The sequence below is a fragment of the Adiantum capillus-veneris genome, chromosome 5 (assembly GCF_014529385.1).
Source record: "Adiantum capillus-veneris isolate H3 chromosome 5, ASM1452938v2, whole genome shotgun sequence".
Taxonomy (NCBI): domain Eukaryota; kingdom Viridiplantae; phylum Streptophyta; class Polypodiopsida; order Polypodiales; family Pteridaceae; genus Adiantum; species Adiantum capillus-veneris.
Window position 1 is genome coordinate 67,844,025 of NC_140935.1, and position 20,728 is coordinate 67,864,752.

The 20,728-nt window shown below is 42.9% G+C and overlaps 1 protein-coding gene across 2 annotated transcripts in view; it reads right to left on the reverse strand.

Moving 5' to 3' along the window:
- Positions 1-416: 416 nt before the first annotated feature.
- The window catches only part of LOC147457481 (DNA repair protein recA homolog 3, mitochondrial-like), a 63,259-nt gene continuing 42,947 nt past the window's right edge, over positions 417-20,728 (reverse strand). For both annotated transcript variants that reach the window (XM_086512355.1, XM_086512356.1), the window contains exons 5-8: positions 1,717-1,889; positions 1,446-1,592; positions 1,236-1,367; positions 417-1,134 (exon numbers count right to left, since the gene is read on the reverse strand). In XM_086512355.1, coding sequence (XP_086368481.1) covers positions 745-1,134; positions 1,236-1,367; positions 1,446-1,592; positions 1,717-1,889 — 842 coding nt within the window. In that variant the 3' untranslated portion in view covers positions 417-744. The remainder of the gene's footprint in view (positions 1,135-1,235; positions 1,368-1,445; positions 1,593-1,716; positions 1,890-20,728) is intronic.

The following is a 20,728-nucleotide window of genomic DNA, read 5'->3' on the forward strand; positions in this document are numbered from 1 at the left end:
TCCAAGAACATTGCTATTGCAGAAACCATCTACATTGGGACCTTATCAAGTTTATTATCGTGATACTGATGAAATTGTTGAAATATCGAAATAAACTTTGGGTCACTAGCTCTTATTGAGTGGTAGCTACCACATAATATCTTGTTACAATGTACTGCTGAATGGCCCTAATCCGGGATCTCACTTATTGCTGCTTAAAGTCAGCATGTTCCCTCAAATACCTTCAAAGGTTCTCCCTTTTTATTTTTACCGTTATATGAAAACCAGTTTCTTGATTGATTGATGAGGCCAGCAATGTCCCTTTCTTTTGAAACTCCCTTGATTTAACCTCTATTGTTACACTATTACCAACAAGCTGCAATGGCAATGGCACATGAAGGGAAATTACCAAAGGGTATATTCGATTAACATCAACATCAATAACACAGTTGGAGAGATATATTCAATAGGTCATTACTAAAATGTCGAGAATACAATTTGTGAGTATAATAAATTATTCTTTCCTGTCAAGAATACATCTGAGAGCTAAACTATATATATGCACTTTCAAAAATTTAAATATATACAAGTCGGGCAAAATTGCAGACGGTGCCTTAGGAATCGCGCTCTGAACTGTGGCACTACAAGGTAAAGAGAAAAGTTCCATGCCATTCCCAAACGTTCAGCACAATTTGAATGTAATCAGAAACATCAAATCACCTTGTACAATTGATTGACAAAAGGACTTGAAATTATCCGAATTCATCAATGCTTTGCAACCTCCATTTCCTCTATCTCTAGAGCTGAACCCTCAAATTCATGCTCTGAGTGGGCTCCATCCTCATTTGAGCTGCTCTCATCCTCATCCACAGAACCTCCAACAAGCTTCTCTCTAATTCTTGTCAACAGTAGATCCTTCAAGTCACCATGCTCCCTCAAAAACCTTTTGAGGTTCTCCTTTCCATTGGCTATATTTTCACCATTGAATGCATACCAGTTCCCTGATTTGCTGATAAAACCGTACTTGACAGCGAAATCGGCAATTTCCCCTTCTTTTGAAATCCCCTTGCCAAATTCAATTTCAAAGTCGGCAGTTTTAAAAGGAGGAGCAACCTTATTCTTTGCAACCTTTACTGTTACATTACTACCAACAAGCTGCAATGGCAATGGCACATGAAAGGAAATTCTCAGAACAACTATAGGGGCACTCCAAAGAAAAAGAATGTGATATGAAACAAGAGAGCACTCCATATTACCTCCTCTCCTTTCTTGATGTAGCCCGTCCTCCGTATGTTCAAGCGTACAGAAGCATAGAATTTCAATGCATTGCCACCGGATGTCACTTCCACAGGACCACCAAAACCTCCAGGACTCAGCTTGGCTCTAATCTATCGTCCATGAGCAAGTGCAATTCAAATTGGTTTATAAGCAGCTCAATCGATAATGTGTCCCTACCACCAGTATACCTGATTGATGAAGATGAGAATAGTTTGTGATTTGGACAAAGAGTGTGCCAGCTTTCGTAGCGCTTGACTCATTAGGCGAGCCTGTACTGCCATATGTGCATCACCCATCTCTCCATCTAGTTCAGCCCGTGGGACCAGTGCCGCCACCTACAGAAAAAAAATTAAGTTCACACTGGCTTATATTTATATTTGCTGCTTGAAAACTAAGTCTCAGACAATAGAAAGCTAGGCATCTGGACAATTTCCATAGCAGCACAATAACAACACTTACACTATCCACCACAATGACGTCTATTGACCCACTTCGTATGAAGGTATCTGTCAAACTAAGGGCCTGCTCCCCACAATCAGGTTGAGCTAACAGAAGATCCTCCGTGCGCACTCCAAGAGCTTCTGCAAATGAAGGATCTAAAGCATGTTCCGCATCAATAAACACACAATATCCTGCATCATCATGTCAACCTCTTTGAGTCCAGCACAAGAAGGAACCTGCAGCTTGTATGCTGTTACAAACAAACACATGACAATACAGAAAAACCAACTGCAATATTTGCGACAAACTCTCAATTCCTCAAGGCAATCAATCAATTCATGCAAAATTTCACCGATTGCATGTGTTGTTTTTAAAACTGTTGAGACTTGGAAAGACTGAAAGGCTCAGGATTTTAGGAGCTGATTGACTTCAAAAAATAAAGAAGTCAACATAGTACAGAAATGGAAGCATTTGATGTATCTCATTTGCTTTAAAAACCAGGCATTGTATAAGAGTGTGAAGCAAGCTGCTCAAGATAGTAGCCCTGACAGCAACCTGACTTATGATAGCTACCCAAACAGGTCATTGCATGGTAGGAAGTGAGGTGGCAGGTCTGTTACAGGTGCCTCCCAAGCTTGAAACTTCAGACAGTTTATCGTTTTCGGTCTTCAAACTTTCCTTTCCTTAAACTGGGTGTCACAAATGGGAGTGCATGACAATATACTCAGATAATTACACTTTATCGTTTAGAAGCCATACTTAGAGAGAGAGAGAGAGAGAGAGAGAGAGAGAGAGAGAGAGAGAGAGAGAAGAAGAAGAGAATCTAAACGTCATAGAGGAACCTATCTCAAGAGACCTTAAAGATCTATCCGACGAGGAGAGTTGAACTCAAGACCTGTTATTCAAGAGGGAAATGGCATAACCAATCTACCACACTTGGGTGATAGAAAGGTTATACCATTTTCCTTCTCTTATTAGCGCGCACACACCCGAGAAGAAGAAAACGTTATATTAACGTCAAAATGACCTATGAGACCAAAAGGTTAGAGAGAGAGAGAGAGAGAGAGAGAGAGAGAAATGAAATGAAATGAAATGTTATATTAACGTCTTCAAAAGGCCAAAGTGACCTATGAGACCAGAAAGTTACAATGTGGTGGATCTGATACAAGGTCAGAGTAACAAGATGACAAAATGACAGAATGACAAAATAAAATACTACGGAATCCTAAACTGCTAGGTGTGGACTAAGCAGCTAAACAACTAGCTGGGATGGGTAAATCACAGGAGAGAGAGAGAGAGAGAGAGAGAGAGAGAGAGAGAGAGAGAGATTGACCCCGAATGGAAATGATGCAATCTGGACTATTATAGACAAATTCAATAAGCAAGCTCGTTTCATTCCAGTAAGAAAGACCATTAAAGTTGATCACATGGCCTAGATTTTTAAGCATCATGGTATGCCAAAAACGATTACAAGCGATCGCGACCCACAAATGACTAGTTATTTTTTGCAAGCACTTTTTTACGAACCTAGGAACCAAGCTAAATTTTTCTTCAGCTTATCATCCTTAGATGGATGAACAAAGCAAAATCACAAACTCTACAGTCCTAGATATTTTAAAGTGATATGTCCTAGATAAATCACAAACTCTACAGTCCTAGATATTTTAAAGTGATATGTCTCACATAACCAACAAGAATGGGAGAAATATTTACCCCTCGCAAAATTTGCCTATAATAACATTGTACGTTCCTCTACAGGAAAAGCTCCATTTGAGGTTATTTATGGCAAACCACATCGTTCTCCAATCCTTCTCACCGAGGATAAGATACTCGCAATTGATGAATTTGTTCGAGACCTAGATACCGCTTACACGCAAGTGAAACGTCCTATCCTTAGATCTCAAGAAAAACATAAGAAAGCAGGTAGACATCGTCGTAATCTCAAGCTAACTGAAGGACCAATTGTTCTTCTCAAGTTTGATAAAGCACGACTTAAGAAATAGGCCAATCAGAAAGGGACAGTTGCAAAACTTTCCAACAAATATTATGGCCTAAAAACAAGGTTTTAACGCCCATTTTTTAGTGTAAAGTTTAAAAATCTTTTAAGCTCAATCGTCGGCCAATTTAAAAAGGGCCAGAATTAATAAACATTAAGAAACTCAGCCATAGCATGAGAAAACTGGAAGACCGTTGTAGGAACATTATGCTCTCTCTCTCTCCCCCCTCCCCCCCATGCAGTGTAAAATGGCCAATTCTCTTGCCAAGCGATAAAAAAGAGGAAGCGCTATCTCTTCGCAACACTCTGCAATAGTTTCCACTCACACAAAGGGCCTCCTCTTTCAACTCTCAGTTCAGTCCATGTTCTCTCTCTTCTCAATTCTTGCTCTGGCATCCGTGAAGGCCGTGCAGAGACTGTGAAGCGCACAGTGAAGGTAAAGTGCAGCCGTAGGAGCTTGTGTGCGTTTTTGCAGGGGATAGCCACACTTAGACAAGGGTAGTACCGGCTGCCCATGAAAATTTCAGCACTCTTAACGCATTCCAGAAGCAGATTTCAACCAAGGAGAACACGTGTGGACATGCCTTACCCAAGCAGATATCAATAGAAGCTTCTCCCGTGTAGAAAATCCAAATATGAAGCAGACAAAGCCATTCTTGGCTATAGGTATGATGAATTTTCAGCCAATAGGCTTATGAAACCATGCATCTTTCTACATCGGAAAAGTATTTGGGACATAAACAATGAAATATATTTCTTGTTCTCGTGCTTACAACAGCTCAAAAATTAATAAAAACCTCCTTCAAAGAGGGGGGGGGGGGACCAACACATCTTCTGGTCCCTAGTGCTATGTCGATTTTCTGCATTGTTTTCTCAATTTTAGGTTGTACAGAATCTCACGAAAAATAGTAAATTATGTATGCAAACTGAAAAGGGCTCTGTATGGTTTGAGACAATCATCACGACAGTGGTATAAGAAGTTTGACACTTTTATGTTGTCTCAAGGCTTTAAACGCAGCCATGCAGACCGTTGTTTGTATACGAAAAGGGATGAAGATGGTTGTTCTCTACGTTGATGGCATACTGCTTGCCAAGAAACATAAAACCAGTTTTGATGCTCTGAAAATGTAAGCTAAATTCAGCATTTGCTATGAAGGATTTGGGTGATGCAAAGCATATTTTGGGCATGCGTATTAAAAGAGATAGAAAGTTGAAATTGTCGTTTTTATCTCAAGAAAGGTACATTGCAAAAGTACTTGACAGGTTTAATATGGCTGATGCTAAGCCTTTTGGAGTACCTTTACCTCCATACACTAAGCTTAGCAAAGCAAATTGCCCAAAGGATGAGGTGGCATTGACAACAATTTAGGGGATCCCATATGCATCAGCTTGTGGTTCTCTTATGTATGCTATGGTTGCCACACGTCCCGACATTGCTTGTGCAGTGGGAGTTGTTAGTCGATACATGTCGAATCCTGGCAAAGCGCATTGGAAAGCTGTCAAATGCATTTTGAGATATTTGAAACGTACACAATCAAAGTGTATTTGTTATGGAAAAAGTGACTTAAAGTTGCAGGGATATTGTGATGCACACATGGCAGGTGACATGGATACCAGGAAATCTACTAGTGGATATGTATTTGCCATTGCTGGTGAAGCAGTCTCTTGGTGTTCTAGGTTACAAAAAATTGTGGCATTGAGTACTATTGAGACTAAATATATTTCAGCCACAGAGGCTTCAAAGAAGGCCATTTGGTTGGGCAGACTTGCAAAAGAACTTGACATGCCTGCTCATATATCCGTGTCGGGTTGTGATAGCCAGAGTGCTGTTTATTTAGCCAAAAATGCCATGTTTCATGCGCGTACCAAACACATAGATGTGCGGTACCACTTCATACGACACGTATTGGAGGATGGTCTAGTCATCTTGACTAAGATCCATACACAAGATAAACCTGCATATGTTCTCACCAAGAGTCTTGTTAAGGCTCAACATGAGCATTGCATACGGCTGGTGGGAGTTGGTTAACTTAAAGGCGTCATTTATGCCTTTAAGGGGAAGGTTGTTGGGTTAAAAGCCTAAATAACCCCTTTTTGTACATTTTTATACTTTGTCCGGGTTCACATTGAACCTCGATACTTTTTTTTTAAGTCACTTATAAGAAAAGTGGGAAAACCCAAAACTCACTTATTGAGTTTTCATCAAAAACGTGAGCTCTCTCTCTCTCTCCCTGCTTCGATCTCTAGCGCTAGCTCTCTGCTGCTATGTGCCTCTTGCTTCTTGCCCCAATCCTGCACTACATCGCGACGCACACCTACTGGTACCTTCTGCTTCGCGCTTTCAGCCACAATCTGTATCTTGCCTTGTAGCTCTCATCTAATCAACACTATGGGCACCCCCGTCTCCTGCAGTCTACGCATCAGTCGAGCTCTCGGTACCATGTCAAATGCTTTGAAAAAATCCACAAAGCTACAATAAATCCGTCTCCCATGTGACCTCCCTCCTCAATGATGGCTCTGAGTGTCAGAATATGGTCAAGAGTGGAGAAACCCCTCCTGAAACCGGACTGACCCTTTGCTCGTACACCCTCACTCTCTCCCAATTACTCATTTGCTGCTCAAGAATGGATGCATAGAACCGTGCCAATGTGTGTTCAACCATAATAGTGCGGTAGTTCCCAGGCTTTGCAGGATCGCGTGCCTTGAAGATAGGCACAATAGTAGACAATCTCCAAGTCTCAGGTAACCCCTCACATATGGCACGATTAAACAACACTGCAAGAACCTCTACCAACATATCCCTAGCATGTATAAAATGCTCCACTACTAGATCATCATGATCACATGCCCTCCTGGTCCTCATCCTGTCCATGGCTCTCTTTACCATCTCAATGACAAAGAAGGTGCTCATAGTTGGGCATGGCTCCGTAGGATCTGGAAGGGGGTCCTGTCCAAGAATCGTATATAACGATGTCACATACTGGCTCCACACATCAAAGGAAGCAATCACTGGGGGAGGGAAGTGCTCATGAAAGAGTCGACATGCCTCTCTTGAGTCTCTACTCAAGAACAATTGATACGAGTCTCGCTCCATCTGGGCCAGGTAAGCCCGCTTCTTGCATCGCACGAGGTGTCGGGAAGTGATCCGAGATTGTTTATAAGTGATGACTCCTAAAAGGAGATCCCTCTGAAGCTAGGCTATCATCTCTCTGCACTCCTCATCATACCAACTGTTATGGGGCATGCTCCCAGAATGTCGCCTCCGATCTGGCTGAGTGTGTGGGTATGCCTCTGATTCAGCACCACGTAATGTCTCAATCAGTAAAGTGGTACACTCCTCCACTAAGAGGCATGGACCAGCTGTACATAGACGATCCCAAATCTCCTCTGTATAAACTAAGTCAGTCTCTGGTGTAAATGTATAACGGGTATCTGACCTGCCTCTTGATGTTTGGGTTGTACTATACAGAGATGAGAAGGACATTGTCCAGACAACATGATCCACTGCTACGCCCATTGGTCTGGCTCCCACTATGAAATCCTGAATGCAAGGAATAAAATCGGCTACGTCATAACATAGTCCACTGTACTAGCCCCATGTCTGTGTGGAAAGCATGTGAAACGACTGCTCCAAGAAATCGTTATAAGCCATTAAGTATGGTTGACCCATGTTTAGTCGTCATCTCCGTGAGGTATCTCCCATACTCTATCTGCTCTCTGTCATGTGAGCATCTGTCAAGCCCCAACTGTTGCTAAATTGGCTTTATCTGACATAAAATAATTCTAAATGAATTATTGGATTTATAAGTGAGAGGATTTTCTCGCTTGGAACACCAAGAAAAATAATTCTAAATGAATTATTGGAATTTTAAGTGAGAGGGTTTTTCTCACTCGAGACATCAGAGTACAGAGTATTCCTAGTGCGTCATTGAAAGTAATGACGGGAGCACTGAGAATGGGAATATCTGTAAGGCCACCAAGAACGGGTACTTTGTAGCAGGCTACAGTGTCACTGCTACAGGACACAGTTACAGTTAGTAAAGTTGGTCTGGTCTGTTCACACTGGACGGACACTCTGGGCAGTGACACGTGGCAGGGATACGGATGGTGGCCTAGTGGACATGTGGCCAGGTCACACTTAGCTAGCTGACATTTATGAGCCGTTGGTGGCTCTTTATGATTGTATCTATGAGTAGTAGCCGTTGGGTCATTATCATTATCTTTCATGGATGGTCGGGTCATAGTCTTGGTAGCGAGTCTTACACAGGGCACCTCGGCACTCACCCTGCACATCTGAGCCTCGACACCCCATTTGTACCTGTGAGTCCTGGGCTAGAGTTGAGTGTGCTGCCACGCCAGAGTCTGTACATGGTTCTTTGAGATAGTCGAGTCCACATGTTCTGGTCCACTGTTGTGTCTCTCTTGTTCTGTTGTTATCCATTGTTTCTGTGTTTCATTCTGTTTGAGTGAGTTTCCATTTGTTTGAGTGAGATTGCCACGCACATTGCACTGAGGGGCACCCACACTGTAGAGAGCACGACATATTATCCGCGCTACAGGTGCTCTCATTTTGGCGACCACGATGGGATCTCACCTGAAGTCTCACTCTGTTGAGTAGCTAGTTTTCTTCGCTTCGCCTGTGCAGCTTGTTGGTCTGGTCCACTTTCACCCTTGACAGCTTAATCTAGCTGGTCTAGTCTCTCGCCTTGCTGGTCTGTTCCTCTCTCGCAACCGCATCGTTACACAATCGATTTGATGGCTCCTCCCGATCCGGATACTTCTGGAGCAACAGTGGCGATGACACTTTCCCTTGGGTGACAAGACTGTGCTCTTGCCCCACCTTTCATTGTGCATATAGTTACTTTTGCAGGTTCATTCAGTGTTTGGCTCACCGAGACGGTGACCAATCTTGTGGCGGGCAACCTGTAGCAGGCTACAGTGTCACTGCTACAGGACACAGTTACAGTTAGTACAGTTGGTCTGGTCTGTTCACACTAGACGGACACTCTGGACAGTGACACGTGGCAGGGATACGCATGGTGGCCTAGTGGACATGTGGCCAGGTCACACTTAGCTGGCTAACATTTATGAGCCGTTGGTGGCTCTTTATGATTGTATCTATGAGTAGTAGCCGTTGGGTCATTATCATTATCTTTCTAGATGGTCGGGTCATAGTCTTGGTAGCGAGTCTTACACAGGGCACCTCGGCACTCACCCTGCACATCTGAGCCTCGACACCCCATTTGTACCTGTGAGTCCTGGGCTGGAGCTGAGTGTGCTTCCACGCCAGAGTCTGTACATGGTTCTTTGAGATAGTCGAGTCCACATGTTCTGGTCCACTATTGTGTCTCTCTTGTTCTGTTGTTATCCATTGTTTCTGTGTTTCATTCTGTTTGAGTGAGTTTCCATTTGTTTGAGTGAGATTGCCACGCACATTGCACTGAGGGGCACCCACATTGTAGAGAGCACGACACATTATCCGCGCTATATACTTCTGATGCGTCACATCGGATGGCTGTCAGGGAGCATCGGAAAGAAGTATCCGACCATCCGGGAACGGACATCTCTGATGCGTCATAGGATGGGTGACAGAGCATCGTGAAGGAGATTGTACCGTAAGTTCGGTAGGAAAGGACTAGGTGATGGGTATTCCTGATGCGTCACAAGATGGGTGACGGGTGCATCGGAAAGGGGATATCCATAGTCGAGAGGAAATCCGAACTGGAAAGAGGAATATGCGTAAAGACGCAAGCACAAGAATAAACATGGATTCTGAGAAGCTTTTCTTAAAAAGCGGAATATTTTAACAAGTTTTCCGAGAAGATCATACGCTTTCCCGCCAGGAATCTATGTTTGCATTGCATTCGTGCATGTGGTTGCATCCAGGGACGCCTGGGAAGTGTTGTGAAAAGCATTGTTTTAAACTTGTAAGGTTTTACTGAGTTTTTGGGCAGGTTCAGACCAATTTTCAAATATGTTGGCCGTCCACTTAATAAGTGGGCAGCCACTTAGAAAATAAAGCAACAAAACCAACCAGCGAATTCTCTCTCCTAACAGAAAAAAAAATGAAAAAAAAAAAAAAAAAAAACGGCCGCAATCTCTACGCGAGCAGCTATTCGTACCGTGGCCAAGGAGCTATAAGAGCACCACATGCCCTCACGGAAAGGAGTTTCCAATGTCAACAAGAGAAGACTCTGCCGCCAGATAACATAAGAGATCGCGAGACTACGAAGCACGGAAGTCGCTTTTCCCGCGAAAGAGCGACAAGTATCTATTGTGGATTCGCCATACGAATTGTTGTCGCGTGTTTGCGTGTGTTTGCAGGTACTTCATCGCAAAGGAGAAGCGAGAAGGCTTCGGCCTACACTTGGGATTTTCGGAAACGGAATTCGGAAATTGTCTGCGGAGTCTCAACTCCGAGTACAGACGGAAAAAGGATTGAGAGCTCGTCTCTCGGATTTCCCTTACGGGAAGGAACGACCATCGAGTCAGAGATTTGGAACGGAGAGGTTTTCTCCGGTTCTTGTGCTTGTAAAAAGATTCTCCCTAATAAAGAATTCTCTTTAAGGGGGGGACCAGCCCATCTTCAGGTCCCCAGTACTGTATCGATCTTCTCACTCTTCTCACTCTCTATCTATTTCTCTCTATATCTTTGGCTTCAATATTATTAAGTGATAAATTCTATTCATTCGAGTATATTTTATATTGTTATGCGCTCCCGTTTGTGACACCAACTCACCCACATCCAGTTCTCTAAGCATCTCATTTGAGGTGTCGTAGAAGACTATCTGAAAGTTGCCCGTTCAGGCATTGATGTCCCCTAGGAGGAGGATATCACCATCCCTAGAAAACTCCCTTATATCATCATCTAGTATTGAGAAAGGAGACGGCCCTCTGGATGCAGCATATACTGACGTACTGGGGGGAAGTAACATATAGCATGTATAGAAATCGACCTGTGTCGGCTCTCAACCTCACCCACATGTATCTAGCATGATCATCTCTCTGTACAATATATAGTAGCAGTTGTAGCTCCTCCCTAAATAGCAATGCTACTCCTCTTGAACCTCTACTCCCATGCTCAGATCTCGTGATTGTCCTGTGGGTTGTCTCTCATCTATATCCCACCACATGTGGCATCTGTCCAGGGGCCTGGTGAGTCTCTAAGAAGAATACATTGTCCTTATCTTTGAAACTGTCCTCAAAGGCACCAACGTTCAACCTCATAGACCCATTACAATTCCAAGTAGCCATCTTCAATGTGGTCCCATAGGTCTCACACCGTCATGTAGAGCGCCGCTCTCCAATCACCACCCAACCATCTCTGTAGAAGGCCATCATTCCCTTCTCCCTTGCCGCTTGAATCTCTGGCATTACCTCTCTCATATGCGCAAGCTGTGAGAGAGTGAGGTCATCTCCAAGGAATATGCTTGTTTTCTTTAGTGTAGGATGTCTCTTCAAGAAGTCCTTTGCCTCCATGGATGGGAAACGCATGATTAAAGCTCTCTCCTTTGAAGTCTCCCCATTTCCTTGTGTCTTCTTCCCTACCCTCGCTGCCTTTGTATGAGTAGCCTCACTACCCATCATACGGAGCAGTTCTTTGACTTCCCCTTCCACATCATCTCAGTCTTTTAGACCGGTTACTCGTACATGCAAAGCTCTAGTCTTCCTTCGCTGCTCTTTTTCTAAAGTCGTGTTGATGATTGTGGGAGTGGGGATAGATGTGGTTTCTTTCCCTTTCCCTTTCTTAGCGACTTCTATCCATTTCTCGGCCTCATCCACCTTCTTATGTGTCTTCGCGATCACATCCATCCATAAAGACGTCTTTGCCACATTCTGTTTCTCTTCCTCTTTGATCATTCGTACCTGTTACTTGATGACCTTGATTTCCTCTATCACCAGGGCTGGAATTCACCTTCCTCTAGTCCACTGTTTTCTCTATCAACAAGCTCTCGCTTAAGGGCTGAGAGTCGAGACCTCTACTTTGAGTGCCTGTGAATCCGCCTTAAGTGCTTGTATCTCTGCGTGCAAGTCCTCTTTCTCCTTCTTCCATTGTGCGCCTTTGTTGAGGAACATTTGAAGAAGATTGCCTTCTCCTTCCACCATCCTTCCATCTCTGCTTTCCATTCCTTCATCTTCCTTTCCATTTGTATTATTCGCTTGTTTGTAAGCATGAAGGTTGCCTTCTTATGGGAACTGCAAACTGGTGAAGCGCTCATGACCTCCATCACTACTCAAGTTATTGTCACAAAAATACGGAAGCGTAAACTGACTTTTAATTGTACTTCAAATACTCGAGAGAATTAGAGAGAGAGAGAGAGAGAGAGAGAGAGAGAGAGAGAGAGAGAGAGAGAGAAAGCTTGACACTTCATTGGGGACCAAAAGATGGGTCCCCCCCCACTAAAGAGATTATCTTTATTACTAAGGGAGAATCTTTAAAAGCACAGGAACGGGGCAATTGCCCGTCCTCTATTCTTTCTTTTCTGCTTCTGACTGAGAGAGTGCGAAAGCTACTCTCAGAATACTAAGAGGATTTTCCCTCTACTATGAGATTTTGGGAAGCTCTCGAAAACCAGAGTCTATCTTCCACAAAACTCAACAGAAGCTCTCGAAAATGAGAGTCCACCTTCCGCTAACTATGTCCCTTTTTGCATAATCATTCCTGCAACAAAAACAAGGGAGAAACACGCAAAATGCATGCACACATGCTTGCTGTAATTTTCTGCACATAACCTGAAAATGTTACCTGAGCACCTTCCAAAGCCGAAATAGAAACCTTTTTCGCAATGGAATCGCACCAAACTTTGTGTATGCATAGTGTAGGTAGAGAAGAACTAGATTCTATGTGTATTTTGCTGAAATTCACCCTAAAAGAGATTATTAGGGGCTGAAAACAGAGAATTTACAGTCACCACACTCTACGAAGAGAGTGCCCGCTACAACTTCTCGCGATGAAACTTTACCGAAAGCTGGCTATGGCTATGAGAACCCTTGTTCTAGACAATGGGAGCACAAGGCCACCACATATGTCGCAAGGGGCTGCTCTCAAGCTTCCATGGAGGGCTCCAATGCGTAGAGCATACTCACAATAGGGAGGGTAGGAGCACTGCCAACACTGAGAAGTGGGGGAGGGGGGCCTCTTATCAAGCCAGCAAGAAGAGGGGGCGCTAGGAAGAGAGGATGAGAGTGAGAGTGAGAGGGTTAGTTTGCATTGGTAAGTGTACCACTTGGCACACTTACTTAATAACTTAAAAACCCTTCAACTTTCACTTTTAAAAGTTCACAAACTGCACACATAGATGCAACCAATGAAAATATTACCTGCTCCCCAGCGCAATGCCGTACCAGCACTGCTCTGGCATTACCTGTTCGCACTTGTCCGGTCATTTGTTTCGGCATAAACAATTTAAAAATACTTTAACTAACTTATCCTAAGGCCGTAAAATAATTCAGGCCTTAGCACTAGACTAGTAACCTAATAGGACATAAAAGTGTCCTTTCAGGGTTTTGGAAAAAAATTCCAAAACCATAGTAGATCCACTCATTTTGAAAAGTCCTTTCATGAGCTTATAGTCCAAGGACTACTACATATGGAAAAAATGAGAAACTTGTAAGATTTCTCATCCCTTGGTCACTACAAGCCTCCAAAGTTGGTGGACCAGTGCATTTTGCCCAAAACAACAATTTCTTACGGTTGATTGCATATAAATAAGAGTGAGGATTTTTTTAGGACATGAGATAAAATGCCCCGTTAACTTCACTGGGCTGGTGATCAAAACATATGGTTGCTTTTACCTCACTAATTTTTTTCTGGGCAAAAAAAAGTTGCATTTTTGCCATTCTGTGGACCTATCATCAAAGTTTCTATAGTCACGCTCAATACAGATACTATATACATGTTTTCTTAGTTCCCTTTGGGCCTTTAGATTCAAAAGGAGCCATGGAGCATGTCAAAAGGATAATGGATCTCTGACTAAGTGGAACCTTGGAGGCAATGCTAAAGTGCTAAATACAGCAAACATGAAAAAAATCGGTTTAGCATTATGAGCTCTAGAAACCCATAGAAACTACTCAATATCTAGCCAAGTTTGTAGTTTATGATTAGATATGGTTACTACCTATAAAATACACACAATTGGCATAAGAAACTAGCAATATTGAGAAAGTTATACTTGCTACTCTAAAATGTCTCGTATTCTTCAGCAATCAAAAACTCAACCATCATCATATACTACGCTATATAGCGTATTAGATCCCCCAAAACTCAAGAAAGATTAGATTTATGTTATACATTACACTTACACAATCAAAATTGAATTTGGATATCAAGAAAGCCACCAAAAAAATCACAAGGGCTAATTTTGGCCAAAAAACAAGATTATGCAATTCTTGTAAGTTGATCACAACTTTCAATTTTAACACTTAGCTCTCCCTACAAGCATCAAAACATGTTGAGAACTATGAAGGCTTATCCTCTAGCAATCTAAACCTCACAAACATGAAGTTTAGAGTAGTATAGTTGCAAAAAATTGAAAAAAAAAGACAAAAACAGGACCCGTATTTTCACACAGTTTAGGTTCAAAAATGTTGTGCAAGAGTAAGGTTAATGGTATAATCGATACTTCAAAAAAATGTCAAGTTTTTTTCAGCTCATAAGGCAACTTTGTGGATATATAGCACCTGGAAATTCATTTTCATACTCTTCAAATAATTCAAGCAAAATGGTCACTTAACAGGACACAAAAGTGTCCAAGGACATAAAAGTGTCCTGTTACCATTCTAGTGTTAGGGTTATTATTCTAAGGACCCCATCTCATTCTTGTGCTTGCACTAGCGCGCGTAATTTTCTAAACCTAAAATCTAAGGCTACTATCTACCCCTTCATTGAAGACCCAATTTCCCAATCACTAGGGCTTCAGGGTATTTTCTGCTAGGGTCTCCCTGAGGTGCTCTGGCCCAAACTTGGGCGCACCTGAGGCCCCAGAAACTGCTAGATCTATTCTGATGTGCACACAACTAATTAGATAATTCTTTTCTCGTAAATAAATTAATTATTTACAAAGTCTGACATAGTTACATCCCTCTTGGTTCTAAACAGTTGACCTCAACTGTAGAGCGTCAACATAATTGTGCAAGATGTCTGGGTAGTCCTTGAGATCGGACTCAGTCATCCATTTTGCATCTAAAGGGATGTAATTCTTGAACTTGACTAAATACTTTCGATGTAGGCTCCCCGACTTTAGTTGTCTCTCAGAGTTGTATTCAGGTTGAAGGATTTCCTCAATCTCTTCGACTTCTGGAGGATCCTCTTGTACTGGCACCACTGGAGGAGATCCAACATATGGTCGGAGGAGACTGACATGAAAAGCATTATGGATGCGTCAGTGAGAAGGCAAATCCAATCTGAAAGTCACATCATTGACTTTATCTGTAATTTTGAAAGGGCCGTAAAATCTATGGGAAAGTTTGATAACTTTCCCTTTTCCGACCCGCTTTTTTAATCTAGCTTTCTCAAACCGAAGCAAGACATATTGTCCTTTTTAAAGATTGAGATTCCTTCTGTGCTTGTTTGCTTTTCTCTTCTGTTGCTCTTGAGTACATAGAATCGCTTGCTTTACTTGTTGATAGGCAATATCAATATTGCGCACAAATTCATCTGCAGCGAAGATGTTTTCTTTGGTAACCATAATAGGAAGTAAGAGTGGCTTCCCATAAATAATTTCGAAGGGAGCTTTACCAGTTGAGGAATGGATGGTATTATTATACGCAAACTCAACTATCGGTAAGTATTGTTCCCATTCGGATTGTCGTTCCGAAACATAGCACTTGAGGAGATCTAAAACAGTGGCATTAGCGATTTCGCTTTGACCATCTGTTTGAGGATGATAAGCTAATGAAAAATCAAGCTTAGTTCCCAAGTTTGCGAACAATGCTTGCCAAAATAGACTAGTCATGCGGGAATCTCTATTGCTGACAATAGTCTTTGGCAATCCATGGTGTTTAAAAATCTGAGCTAGAAATATTCTAGCCATGCGGTCAGCTTTGATCGTCTTCTCTACTGGAAGGAAATGTGCTTGCTTACTGAATCTGTCTACTATAGTCCACATTGCATCATTTCCATTCTTGGATCTAGGAAGATCCGTAATAAAATCCATGGCAATACTTTCCCATGGCGTGTTAGGCACAGGGAGTGGCCGAAGCTTTCTATAAACTTTATGTCTGTCATATTTTACTTTTTGACAGACTAAACACTCACGTACTTGGCACTAGTGGTAGCAACAATTCCCTGATGCCCGGCATAAGGAGAATTATGTGCTTCATCCATCACCTTTTGTCGTAAGGACTGAGCTATGCATATTGCTTGTTGACGATAGAGCGTATTATCCCTAATGGAATAAGGTGGCTTTGAGTGACCAGCTTGAAGATCTGCCCAAATTGTAGCGAAGTCTGGATCTTGACGATACATCTCACTGAGAGATTCTAGTTCCTCATGATAAATTGTCGTTAGTGCATTGATCTTTGGACGCCTGGAGAGAGCATCAGCAACTACATTCTTCGTTCCAGAAGTGTGTAAAATCTGAAAATGGAACATTGAAAGAAAGTTGGCCCATCTCATCTGCTTTTCTGATAACTTTCTCTGTGTGAGAAAGTAGCGAAGACTTTGATGATCTGTCTTGATAATAACATCAGCTCCTAACAGATAGTGTTTCCAAATAGAAAGAGCATGAATTACTTCCATTAGCTCTTTCTCGTATATGGAAACATGCAACTCTGCATCTTTAAGGCACCGACTTTCGTAGGCCATGGCGTGACCCTCTTGGTTGAAAACTACTCCTACACAATCTCCAGATGCATCGCAGTATACCTCGAAAGGTTTGCGAAGATCAGGGACGGTGAGGACAGGTCCGTGACTGAGTAGATACTTAAGCTTTTCAAAAACTTGTTCTTGTCCAGACCCCCAATGGAATGGAATCCACTTCTTTGTCAGGTCATGGAGGGGACCTGCTATCGTGGCAAAAGCTTGAATGAAACGCCGATAATAGGAACAGAGGCCAAGGAAACTTCGTACATCATGTACTGTAGTTGGCGTAGGCCATTCTATAACTGCTTGAATGTTATCAGGGTCCATTCTCACCTGGTTGTGAGATACTATATGGCTCAAATAGTGGATTTTTTTTAAAAAGAACTCACTCTTCTTAGCGTTCACAAATAATTTGTGTTTGCGTAATTCTTCAAACACTAATTCGAGATGCTTATAGTGTTCGTCTTCCGTCTCTGAGACGATTAAGACGTCATCAAAGAAAACACCTGTAAAGCTTCTATAGGAGTGGAAGATTCTATCCATCATTCTGTTGAATGTGGCTGGTGCGTTAGTGAGTCCAAAAGGCATCACTAGGAATTCATACAACCCGAAGGTTGTTCTAAATGAAGTCTTATGCACATCCTAAGGAGCTATGCGGATTTGATGATAACCGCTCTTCAAGTCTATACGATTGAAGATACTTGCTCCTTGTAACTTGTCAAGAATGTCGTCAATCCGAGGGATTTGAAATCGATTCTTGATTGTGATCTTGTTTAGAGATCTATAGTCTATGCACATGCGGAATGTGCCATCCTTTTTCTGTACTAGCAAGACAGGTTGGAGAAGTACTAGGCCTTTTTTTTTTTTCGAGAAAAAGATCCTTCTATTAGTTACTAAAAACTGGCCATAGGGCTACATCCACCTCTGCACGAGAGGGCTACAACAAGCATGATGGGGAGACTCTCCCAATGAAAAAACAGCATATATACAATGAGGCTAAATCAAGAGATGCAAGGAGGGAAGAGCCACACAGATAGACAGTAGTGCCATCTGGGCACCCCCTGGACTATGGTGTAGAAAGGCCCAGGGCGCCAGAGTCGAAGGAAAGCCTCGCAGCGCTTCCGCATGCGGTCGGAGCTGCCCTGTAGTCCCTCAAGCTGTCCTCTGAGAGTATGGATCAGCTCTAGCCAAAAGTCACGAACAGTCTCTGCTAGTGGCACAGGGCGAGCCTCAAAGATGCGGAAACAGCGGGCCCTCCAGATGAACCAGAGAGCTAGGCCACTGATGAGCTCCCAACACTCCTCTCTCTCACTGCACCACTCCTGTGGAGTAAGCTCTATAGCAGGATGGAGTGTAGGTCGCCCCCCCTGCATCACTATCATCCTGCTAGTGGAAGATAGCTCAAACTGAAGTGCTGGGCCCGTGAGGGTGGACCAAGCCGTTGCCCCCCAAGTGTACTGTCGAGCCGTGGAGAGGGCAGGCATCAACCGAAGAACTCGTAGCCACACCTGCTGGGCCGAGGGACAGTCCCAAAGACAGTGACGTTGACTCTCCACCAACTGGTCACAGGCTGCACAAGCCAGCTCGAGAAGTACTAGGCCTTATTAAGCCCTTCTCCAAAAGTTCATTAACTTGCTTGAGAATTTCCTCTTGCTACATTAGACTAACTCGATAAGGGGGCTGATTTGGAGGAGAACTTCCTGGGATCAAATCAATTGTATGATCCTCAAGTCGAGGGGGTGGGAGTTCATTTGGAAGTTAATCTACAAAACAATCTTTATAACTTTCTAATAACTTAAGTCTTTTTTTCTCTAAAGAGGAAGAAAGTTGTGAAGCACACACATCTCTCTCTCTTGCAAAAATCAAGTACGCTGAAACACACTTTTTCATTACTTTCTTGATGGCAATGTGATTGGCGATAAGGATACGCCAATCACCTGCATCTGCAAGTACAAGATATTCCTTTCCCTTATGATCAAAGGATAAAGTTTTCTGCACATAGTCAGAAATGGGATGCATCTTGTAGTGCCAAGGCATTCCCAAGATAACATTGCATCCTTCAAGTGAAGCTAGTAAGAAAGACTCTTGATCTTTGTAGTTGTCGACCTTTAAATTCAGCTTCCCTATGATTGGAGTAGAGTTAGAGTTCTACCCTTTGAAAGCAGATTGTGCTTGAATAGAAACTCCAAAACGATTGGGCTGTAAATTCAGGTCATCGGCTAACTTTGTAGAGATGAAGTTGTCTGTACTGCCAGGGTCAAACAGAATAAGAGCCCGTTGGTTGTTGATACTACCCCATGCTTTGAGAAGAGCTCTTTCTTTTCCATCCTTGGTTGTATTTCCCTGTACATCTGGGACTGCATTAGAAGAGGGTGGTTGCGGAGGTTTGGTAGGACAATCACCCTTCATATGACCAACTTTTCCACATTTGAAGCATCTTCCTTCGCTAATGTAGGTTCTCAATTCAGCAGGAGAGAGATATTTCCCTTTCTTGGGCTGATTTGGTTTCTACTTCGGAGGCGGTTCTTTTCTTCTTTTGAGAAGAAGAAGTAGAGGTAGGCTGCTCATGGAGAGCCTTCTGCTTGGCATGATAAGTGCTTTGCTCCATCTTCTTGGGAGTACCCTTGTCATGTATTCCATCATCTATGCGAGCTGATTCCATAAGTATCTGCAAGTTACCCCGAAGGTAAAGCTTCATAGCCTTTTGCAAGGCTTCATGCGATCCTGCTTCAAACTTGCGCATCTTCTCTGAATCGTCAATCTTCTTGAATGGAGTGACTTTCAAGAGAACGTCCCAAAACCTATCCACATAGCGTGGAACAATTTCGTTCTCTGACTGTGAAAGTCGATCCCATTCTTTCTTTACCTCTTGCTCATAGTCTGGAGGAAGGAACTGTGCGTAGAACTCCTTCTTGAAAGCAGTCCAATCTTGGGGTTTGCGATCTTCCAGGATAAGGGTTAACCACCAACTGCTGGCGGTGCCTTTCAGGTACATACTCACATAGCGAAGCTTGGATTTTTCTTTAAAATTCCCTTCTGCAAATGCAACTTCAAATTGGCGGATGAAAGCCAAAGCTTTGTCATTATCACGCCGTCCATTGTAGGTGTCGAATTTCACATCTTTGTCTCCCGACTTGAATGCCTGTGGTGCTTCTTCTTATGGTGCTCCTTTCTATGCTTAGACTCCTTGAGTACAGAGTCCTTTCCCTTGAATGCACTTCTTGTTACAACGGATCATCCAGAAACATGTCCTCTGGAGCGACGATGTCATCCAAATCCTTCATAAAAGAAAACTGAGGAGAATCGGGAGGATCCTGCTCTTGAACCTTTGGGTTAAACCGCACATGACGTTCTGGAGGTTTTCTCTGCCTCTCATACATGCGGGAGGTTCCAATCAAAGGATCTTTCCTTGGTTCTGGCGCCTTTGGGTTCTATGGGATTTCTCCCGACCCCATCGGCACTTTGTCCTTCCCTTTCTCAAGAGTATGGAGAATCCTTTGGACTTCTGGATGGAAGAGAGCTTTTTGCAACTCTACCACCTCTTGTTGAAGGAGAGAGAACTCTATCTCGCGTCCTCCCATTTCTGCAGTCTGCCAAGAGTTCTCAATCCCTTAAGGAAGAGAGATGACCTTGCTCTGATACCACTATCACAAAAATACGGAAGCGTAAACTGACTTTTAATTGTACTTCAAATACTCGAGAGAATTAGAGAGAGAGAGAGAGAGAGAGAGAGAGAGAAAGCTTGACACTTCATTGGGGACCAAAAGATAGGTCCCCCCCCCATAAAGAGATTATCTTTATTACTAAGGGAGAATCTTTAAAAGCACAGGAACGGGGCAATTGCCCGTCCTCTATTCTTTCTTTTCTGCTTCTGACTGAGAGAGTGCGAAAGCTACTCTCAGAATACTAAGAGGATTTTCCCTCTGCTATGAGATTTTGGGAAGCTCTCAAAAACCAGAGTCTATCTTCCACAAAACTCAACAGAAGCTCTCGAAAATGAGAGTCCACCTTCCGCTAACTATGTCCCTTTTTGCATAATCATTCCTGCAACAAAAACAAAGGAGAAACACGCAAAATGCACGCACACATGCTTGCTGTAATTTTCTGCACATAACCTGAAAATGTTACCTGAGCACCTTCCAAAGCCGAAATAGAGACCTTTTTCGCGATGGAATCGCACCAAACTTTGTGTATGCATAGTGTAGGTAGAGAAGAACTAGATTCTATGTGTA